Source organism: Mastomys coucha, unplaced genomic scaffold (genome assembly GCF_008632895.1).
Source record: "Mastomys coucha isolate ucsf_1 unplaced genomic scaffold, UCSF_Mcou_1 pScaffold22, whole genome shotgun sequence".
Classification (NCBI taxonomy): domain Eukaryota; kingdom Metazoa; phylum Chordata; class Mammalia; order Rodentia; family Muridae; genus Mastomys; species Mastomys coucha.
In genome coordinates this window covers 156,562,949-156,571,993 of record NW_022196905.1, presented here as the reverse complement: position 1 = coordinate 156,571,993, position 9,045 = coordinate 156,562,949, and the positions used below count along the sequence as shown (strand labels likewise).

Below are 9,045 nucleotides of genomic sequence, written 5' to 3'. Positions count from 1 at the left end.
CAAACAACTTTTATAATACTCATTTTTATTGTTATATTTTATAAATTTTAAAGAATATGACAAAAAGTACCCTATCAATATATACTACATTTGTGAATATGTACATCCAAAAAAGTCAATAAAGTTTCAAAATAAAAAAAATAATAAGTTAATGGGAAAAAAAGTAGGTAATCCCCAAGAACTGTCAGTCCCTAAACGAGACAGACATGCATCTACATGAAATGTAGAAGGACAGAAAGAAATAGTGTCGCCTGGTTCCCGAGGAGGAGATGCAGGCTGTGCGGTGGGAATGTTTGGATGGCAGTTCTTCCACTGAGCCGCCAGGGCAATGTGCCTTTCCTTTGGCTTCGGTGACAGGGCTGTAGTCTGTCTGGTCACACTGTCCAGAGGTAGAGAACTGCTGTGATTCAAACCTTGAACCGGACAGAAAGCCCTCTGGCCCCCAGGGGATTTTCTTTTCTTTCTTTTTTTCTTTTTAAGATTTATTTACTTATTTATTTTATGTACATGAGTACACTGTAGCTGTACTGATGATTGTGAGCCATCATGTAGTTGCTGGGAATTTGAATTCAGGACCTCTGCTTGTTCCTGTTGGCCCTGCTCGCTCTGACCTAAAGATTTTTTTTTTAAATGATTTATTTATTTATTATATGTAAGTACAGTATGTAAGAGCAATTGGTGCTCTTAACCACTGACCTATAAATCTTCAGCCCCAAGATTTATTTATTATTATATTTAAGTACACTGTAGCTGTTTTTCAGATACACCAGAAGAGGGCATCAGATCTCATTACAGATGGTTGTGAGTCACCATGTGGTTCCTGGGAATCGAACTCAGTACCTTCGGAAGAGCAGTCAGTCCTCTTACCTGCTGAGCCATCTCATCAGCCCTCATTTTTCTTTTTCTCCTCCTCTTCCTCCCCATGCCCCTCCCCTCCCTCTCCCTTCCTCCTCCTCCTCTCCCCTCTTCTTCTTCCCCCATCCCCCCTCCTCCCCCTCCTCCCCTTCCTCCTAAGACAAAGTCTTGTTTGTTTGTTTGTTTGTTCTCTGTGTAGCCTTGGCTGTCCTGGAACTCACTCTGTAGACCAGGCTGGCCTCGAACTCAGAAATCCACCTGCCTCTGCCTCCCAAGTGCTGGGATTAAAGGCGTGTGCCACTACTGTCAGGACTGAGACAAAGTCTCACTCAGATTCCTCTCAAATGAGTAGTCCCCCTGCCTCTGCCTCCCAAGTCATAGGATCAGCAGCTTCAGAGACTTCCGTCTCTGATCTCTCTCAAGGGTCTTCGGGGTGCTATCAAGGCTGTTCGGCCCAGGCAGGAGTATGGTAGAAGCAGTGTGGTGTCCTTACATGGGACAGATGCTTGTCCCCTACCTAGGCAAGCCACATGAGGCTGATGGGAGGAGGCTCTGCCTACCTGGATGGGATCAGCTCTGGGCCATAGGTTAGAAAGCGCACTCTGCACACGGATGGTGGCGTCAGAATGAAACCCATTATTTTACATGACTAACACACACTTACTCTGTTTTACAAGCTGCATTTGGAGCCAGTCTCCAGCTTCATGATGACCCTTCCGAGATCCCTTCAGGGAACTGACAGGTCTGGACCCACCCATCTTCCTCAAGCTCCACCCATTCACCCTTTCTTTAATGTTCTCCTGGATACACCATCTCAGGGGAGGGGCCGCCAGCCCTGGCAGTGCCCTCTACTTCTGGTCAGGTGAGGAAGCCTCTAGGTTTGGAGAGTTCAGGATCTCACAGGGAGGAAGTTACCAGCTCTAAGGCCTGGGCACCCGAGGTTGGCCACACTGCTACTCGGCTCTTATTCCTGTGAGCCAAGCGACCCGCTGAAGTCACTCGCATAGGTGTGGCCGAGCTAGGCCAGCCCATCCTAGGACCCTGTGGCTAGGGTGAAGTGGTAGTCTAGTTGGCCCCTGTTTAGACCCTACTCAGGTCCTGTTTAGGCCTCACCCAAAGTGCTAAGTAGGAGCTGGGGAGTTCCAAAGGAGAGGCCCAAATTCTGCCAGGATCTGAAGATTCAGGGTTTTGTTTGTTTGTTTTCTTTTGTTTTTGAGACAGGGTTTCACTCGGTAGTCCTTGTTGGAACCCAGTATGTAGACTAATAGACCAAACTGGCCTAGAACTCACAGACTTACCTCAGGACTCATTAAGTGCTGGTATTAAAGACATGCACAATTTGGACATTTTCTGGGGTCACTGGGGCCCCCCTCTATGCTGATCCATTCATCCCTTATTCATGGCTCTGCACTGCCCCACCTGCTACCTGGACTCTCCTGAGCTCTTTGCGGAGAAGGTGTGCATTGTGTGCGCCCTAGGTCCTCAGGACCGTAGCATCTGGACAGTTCTGCCTCACTAATACTTTGGGAAGCTGTCCAGAGCACAGGGCTGGGGTGGAAGGCAGTGGTTTCTTCCAAGAGGAGGGATGGAAAATTTCAAATACAGACAAAAGTCTCCCCAGAGGCTCATTCAGCAACAGTGGGTGTTGGGATTCTCCGTATTTAGCTGAAGGGTTCCATGTTAGTTTTTGTTTGTCTGTCTGTCCTAGTGCTGAGGGTCATAGGCAAATGTTCTACCTCTGGGCTGTACTGCTGCCCAGCTGCCGGCCTCAGCCCCTATCAGGTGGAACATCTTTAAAGCCACGTGCAGACTTTACATTCTTGTCAGATTGCTCAAGAGCCTGCCAAACGCACAGATGCTCAGAGCTGACGGTGGTTGGCTGCTGGGGCAGTGAGTGGCCAACTTACACTTGCGAAAACAGCAGTGTGTGGGAGCTCTGGCCATTCTGGCTGCAAGATCACAGGTCACGGGAGGGACAGAGAGCTTTTCTGTCAGAATCAGAAGAGTGAGTGCGGCATTGGGTGAAGGACTAGTGAGAGAACTTGCTCGTCAGAGGAGCCCTTCTCAGGGTAAGGTAAAGGTGAGGGACTGAGAGCCATGTGGTTCAGCAAAGACACCTGCATAAGCTCGATGAAGCAGAGGGTGGGGCTGGAGGACCTAAGTCAGGCCTGTCACAAGGTTGGTTGCATCCAATAACATGTAGGTAAGGGGCTGTTTCCTAAGGCACAAATCAGGGGTGTTCATTATCCATCCGCTTTCCAAGCTCAAGGGTGTAGATGAAGTCCAATGAATCATTTTTTTAATAAAGATGATTAGCTGAGGAGGGAGGAAGGGACCACGTCTCCGCCCATAGCCGAGGAGCCAGCTCCTGGCTTTGGGAGGAGAGAGAGTCAGTTCTTCTATGGGCGTGGCCCTTAGGTTAGTCACACTCCACTCATAGCCACACCCATGAGTTTATGGGCAGAACCAAGTAGACTTGGGAGGACACAAGGAAAAGGGAGAGGGCAGGAGCCGTGGAGCAGCAGAAGAGAGTGCTTGCTGCTATTGCAAAGGACCTGGGTTCAGTTTCCAGAACCACATGGTGGCTCACAACCATCTGTAACTTCAGTTCTGGGGGACCCAGCCCTGCCTTCTGGCCTGCAGGGCCACCCTGCACACATGGTAACCTACAGCCCATCGGAGTTTCACACACTTTGCTTTGTAATTTCTGTGAGGAAAATGTAGACAACTCACCCCCACTTACCTGGTCTGAGAGTTCTGAAAAGACTGGTGTATGAGCTGGGCAGTGGTGGCGCACGCCTTTAATCCCAGCACTTGGGAGGCAGAGGCAGGTGGATTTCTGAGTTCGAGGCCAGCCTGGTCTACAGAGTGAGTTCCAGGACAGCCAGGACTATACAGAGAAACCCTGTCTTGAACCCCCCCACCAAAAAAAAAGAAAAAAAAAAGAATGGTGTATGAGAGACAGACTAGCTCTCCAGCTTCAAGCAGCCTTAGGTGTTCCTCTCCACTCTCAAATGACAGGCAGAATGTGTGGTAGTTCAAATGCTAACGCCCCTCAGAGGCTCATGTATTTGAATACTTGGTCCCTAGTTGACAGAACTGTTTGAGAAGGATTAGGAGGTGTGTCCTGGTTGGAGGAGGAGGTGCGTTACTACTGGTGGGTTCTGAGGTTTCAGAACTCAGGCCATTTCTTTCTTTCTTCCTTTCTCTCTCTCTCTCTCTCTCTTTCTCTCTCTCTCTCTCTCTTTCTTTCTTCCTTTCTAAGATTTATTTATTTTATGTATATGAGTACACTGTTGCCATCTTCAGACACACCAGAAGAGGGCATCAGATCCCACTACAGATGATTGTGAGCCACCATGTGGTTGCTGGGAATTGAACTCAGGACCGGCAGAAGAGCAGCCAGTGCTAACCTCTGAGCCATCTCTCCAGCCCAAGCCCAGGCCATTTCTAGCTAGCTCTCTGCCTCCCACTTGTGGGTGAGATGTGATATCTCAGCAACTGCTCCAATGCCTGCTTTTGGGCATGCTCCCTACTATGATGGTCATGGACTCTAGACCTCTGAACTTATAAGCATCAATAAATGCTTTCTTCTATAAGTTGCCTTGGTCATGGTGTCTTTTCACAGCAATAGAAAAGCAATTAAGATGGGGGCAGGGAGAGGCTGGGCACCAGGGAGCTGATGATATCTGGCTGACCACCATAGTCAAGGAGTCGGTACTGCAGACATGTCAGTGGGTTCAGCGGTTGCCATCTTTATTCATCCACACCAATGCTCTACCTGCTCTTCTCGGATCTTGTCTCGATTTCCTTTAGTCTAAGGGAACAGTCTCAGAAATGCTTAATTCCTGAAGTAAGGCTGGATTTCTCTCAGACCCTGGATCCTTGCGCTGAGTTTGCACTGTCCAGTGCTGTCTGCCCAAGGCTTTAGAGTGGCTTCCTCAGAGGGTAGCTTACGACTTGGAAGGGTATGGATGACCACTGTGGGCCACCATGGGTCAGGCTATGTTAAGATACATGGTGGAGGTGGGAGTGCAGAGAGAGAGGCTACTTACTCAGGGGCACTCAGCCTTTAGGTTTCCTAGACCCATGGGGGAGCTTGATGAGATAAGAGGACCAACCTCTGCTAGAGCCTTCTATCTTCCCTCCTCACTCTTCCTACAGGGCAGCTGTTCTTATCGAATTAACTCTGGCTAGTGCCAGCATCCCATCCTGTGGTCATGTCTGGCCACAAAACTGTCTCAGTAGAGAGCATGCCTTCATTCTCTCCCTCCCTCTCTCTCTCTCTCTCTCTCTCTCTCTCTCTCTCTCTCTCCTTCTCTCTCTTGGTTTTAAGGCATTTATTGTAGGAAGGCAGAGAGAGGGAAAAGAATAGAGAAGCAGAGGCTGACCATGGGCATGTGGAGAGAGGAGGGAGGGGAGGGAGAGAGAGGGGGCGTAAGGGAGTGAGAGCAAGAGGGTAAGAGGCAAAAGCTTAAGAGCGCCTTCTTTCTCATAAGTGTAGGAGGCCCATGGATGTTTCCCAGCCTGCAAGGGAGCCACAGGCCAGGGCCACTCAAAGGAGCTATGCGGGACTCCCAGGCTCCATCAACAGAAGGGCAGGAATCACAGAGAGAGGGGTGATGGAGATGCCATTTGGGGCTAGGGTGATGGACAGAGAGGTGGAAGCATGGAAAAGGGACAGGAGGTGAGCTGTCATAACTGACCTTGCAAAGGTCTCTTTGATTTGTTTTATTGCAACAGCTGGTTTCAGGGAAGAAAGAACAGAAAATAGGCTTGGGAGGCAGAGGAAGGAGGATCTCTGTGGTTTCAAGGCCAGCCTGGTTTACATAATGAGCTCCAGGATAGAGAACTACATAAAGAGATGGGGTCTCACAAAGCCAACCAATGGCCTGGAGAGATGGCTCAGCGGTTAAGAGCACTGACTGATCTTCCAAAGGTCCTGAATTCAAATCCCAGCAACCACATGGTGGCTCACAACCATCTGAAACAAGATCCAACGCCCTCTTCTGGTGTGTCTGAAGTCAGCTACAGTGTACTTATTTGTAATAATAAATAAATTTTTAGGCCTGAGTGAGTGGGGCCAACTGGAGTGATTTGAATTCAGGACCAAAGGTCCTGAATTCAAATTCCCAGCAATCACATGAAGGCTCACAATCATCAGTACAGCTACAGTGTACTCATATTCATTAAACAAATAAATAAATCTTTTAAAAAAGCCAAGCAACTAACCAAATAAGTAAAGAAAGAACAGGAGGAGGAGGAGGAAGAGGAAGAAGAGGAAGAAGAAGAAGAGGAAGAGGAGCAAATATGGAGGAGGCCCCCCGGTAGATAGCACCCCTAGCTCCGTGTGATCAGACCAAGGGGAACACTGTGTATGGAGACAATGTAATCCTGTCTGCGGTTTGAGCCTGCACCCACTGAGGAAAGGTCAAGGTCGGAGCACTGGCAGGACTGGGCTGTCCATCCTGGAGAAAGGACACTTGGTGTTGAAATACCGTTCACTGCTGGGCCCAGCTGATCTCTGCACGTTTTCCCAGAGACAGCAAGCACTCTGGGCGACTGTGGGAACTGGAATTTGGGGTTCTGCTCATGCCAGCACTGTTTCATCCAGTGTCAACAGAGAAGTTCAGGTCTGCAGCTCTAACTGGATTTTCAGGTTCATTTACTGCTGTACTCTAAAAGAAAGATGGGGCTAGATATGGTGGCACATACCTTTAATCCCAGCACTCAGGGTGTGTGTGTGTGTGTGTGTGTGTGTGTGTGTGTGTTAGGCAGGTACAGGTAGATCTCTCTGAGTTCAGTACCAGCCTGGTGTTCATAGTGAGTTCCAGACTAACCAGGCCAGAGCTGCCTATGTAGCTGAGAGACTGCCTGCTGCCTGTATTCTTGGCACTGAGGTCAGGATCATTTACATTGGGGTATACAAGTGTCCCAACGGACCAGGCTAAATTCTAATCGCACCCTCACTCCTGCCGCTTACCGTTACTTCGAGGCTTCTAACTAGTTCAAGTGAGTTCACAAAGTCCAGCTGACGGTCATTCCAACTACAGCCAGCTGAACTCATCGACTTTTTCTTCAAGACAGTGTTTCTCTGTGTATCCCTGGCTGTCTTGGAACTCACTCTGTAGACTAGGCTGGCCTCGAACTCAGAAATCCACCTGTCTCTGCCTCCCAAGTGCTGGGATTAAAGGCGTGCGCCACCACCGCCCAGCCAGAAGAGACTTTTAGAAGGCGGGCAGCACCTTTGCAGAAAAGCGCTTCTGCAACGTCTGGTCCGCCCCAACGCCGACCCCAGGGGCCCAAAGCGCCAAAGCCCTAGTTTTACCTCGGCACGTTGAGCACACTGAATCCAAAAGTTTCTCCACCGGTTTCCAACGATCCCTCGCTAAGAAAGTCAGTCAGCTGGTTTCCAAGCCCAGAGTCTGAAATCAAGAAACTGACAGCGACAGGGACCACGAAAGATGCTCGGCATGGCGGCACTGTGACCCTGCAGTAGGGCACACTGCCGGGCTTCTCCAGATGAAGAGAGACGGTAAGGCGGCGGCAACTCTTTCCAGGGCTAGACCTCGGGTTCCAAGGTTTGGAGAAGCGAGTACCCCTATGATGGTGGCCCTCAAAACCGTATGTTCTCAGCCTTGACATGCAAGGGAGCAAAGTGAAAAAAAAAAAAGACCTTTTTCAGCATCGGAGCTGGAAGTCCGAAGTCCAGTGCGCCAGGCACGGAGGCTTAAAGGATACTTAAAAGCCCGCAAAGTGGATCCAGGTCTTCTACCCTCGGCGTAGGTTCCCACCTCCATGGATTTTCAAATCCCCAGTGCCAGGCTGCAGCAGGTGCACCGGGTTCGGGTCCCTAGGCCCTCCTATCCCCGACACCGCCCCCACCCATCCCCATCCCCATCCCAGCTCCGCCCACTCTACCCGCCCCGCCCCCTCTGGCTCCGCCCCTCGCCTCCGTCCCGCCCCCGTCTCGGCCACGCCCCCGCCGGAAGCACTCGCGCGCCCCGGGGCCAGCGGCGCACCGGGGTCCGGCGCTCGGGGCTGCAGTGGCTGTGAGTCCCGCGGTCCCTGGCTCTTCTCCGCATGGATCCCGCAGAACGCGCGCAGGCGGCGCGAGCTCGGGTGCCCAGGTGGGTGCGGAGGCCGGCGGCGCGCGCGGGGTGCTGGGCGCCCTCCCCGGACTGGGTCTGCGCCGGTCGATGCTGCGCGGGGGACGCGCTCTGGTCCACGGAGAGCGAGGGGGGGATGAGGGGGTGGAGGGGTGGAGGGGATGGAGGAGGGGTGGAAGAGAGCAAGGGAAGGTGGACGGAGGATGGACGGAGGGGCGGGCCGAGGGGTGTCGGGTGTCGGAACTCTTGGACCCCAGCCGCATCCCCGCAGGCGCGGAAACTTGGTTCGGGAAACAGGTTCTTTTTCTTTGTAGGATCGATCCGTATGGATTTGAAAGGCCCGAAGACTTTGACTATGCGGCTTATGAAGAATTCTTTTCCACGTACCTGGTGATACTCACCAAGAGGGCGATCAAATGGTCCAAACTTCTAAAGGGAAGCGGTGGTGTCCGGAAAAGCGTGACAGGTGAGAGGCCTGATGCTGGCTGGCGTAGCGGCCATTCAAACAAACAGAACTTTCTCCCAACGGCCAGAACCCCTGTGGCGCGACCCCCAGCGCGACCTGTGGACGGCAGGACCTCCCTGCAGTAGCTACCACCCTGCAGTAGTTACAGTCCCTATGGCGCGACTCTCCATAGGGACTGTAGAACCCAGTACAGTGAAACCCGCGAGCACGACTCCCCTGCCTCCAGTTGCGGGATCCCTCTTTAATGGGGCCCTCTCAGCAGCAGGATCCCCACTAGCCTGAACTCAAAATGCCAGACCTACAAACACCACCATTACCCTGCGCACGAGCATACACAAGCATTTCCATAGGAACTGGAACCCTCTATAGTTGAACCCCACCACCCCCAAGCGCTACTTCTGGGACATCCTGAGACCCCCTGCCCAGGGAGGGTGTGTATGTGCCACAGAGCAGGAAGGAGAGCTCCTCACCTGGTTGAATTTTCTCCATGGTCACCACGCCCTCTTAACTGAAGATGGTCAAAGTCCACACTTCCTGGAAAGCCGGGAGAAGGCCTCGGGTTCTGAGGGGTTTAGAACAGCGCCAAGTCCTCAGAGATGGGCAGGGGTGGGGCCC

At 51.6% G+C, this 9,045-nt stretch overlaps 1 protein-coding gene across 1 annotated transcript in view; it reads left to right on the top strand.

Annotated features, from left to right (window-relative positions):
- Positions 1–7,836: 7,836 nt before the first annotated feature.
- Grtp1 (growth hormone regulated TBC protein 1) overlaps positions 7,837–9,045 on the top strand; it is a 25,952-nt gene continuing 24,743 nt past the window's right edge. The window contains exons 1-2 of the mRNA XM_031339113.1: positions 7,837–7,985; positions 8,279–8,430. Of these exons, the coding sequence (XP_031194973.1) occupies positions 7,939–7,985; positions 8,279–8,430 (199 nt within the window). The 5' untranslated portion in view covers positions 7,837–7,938. The remainder of the gene's footprint in view (positions 7,986–8,278; positions 8,431–9,045) is intronic.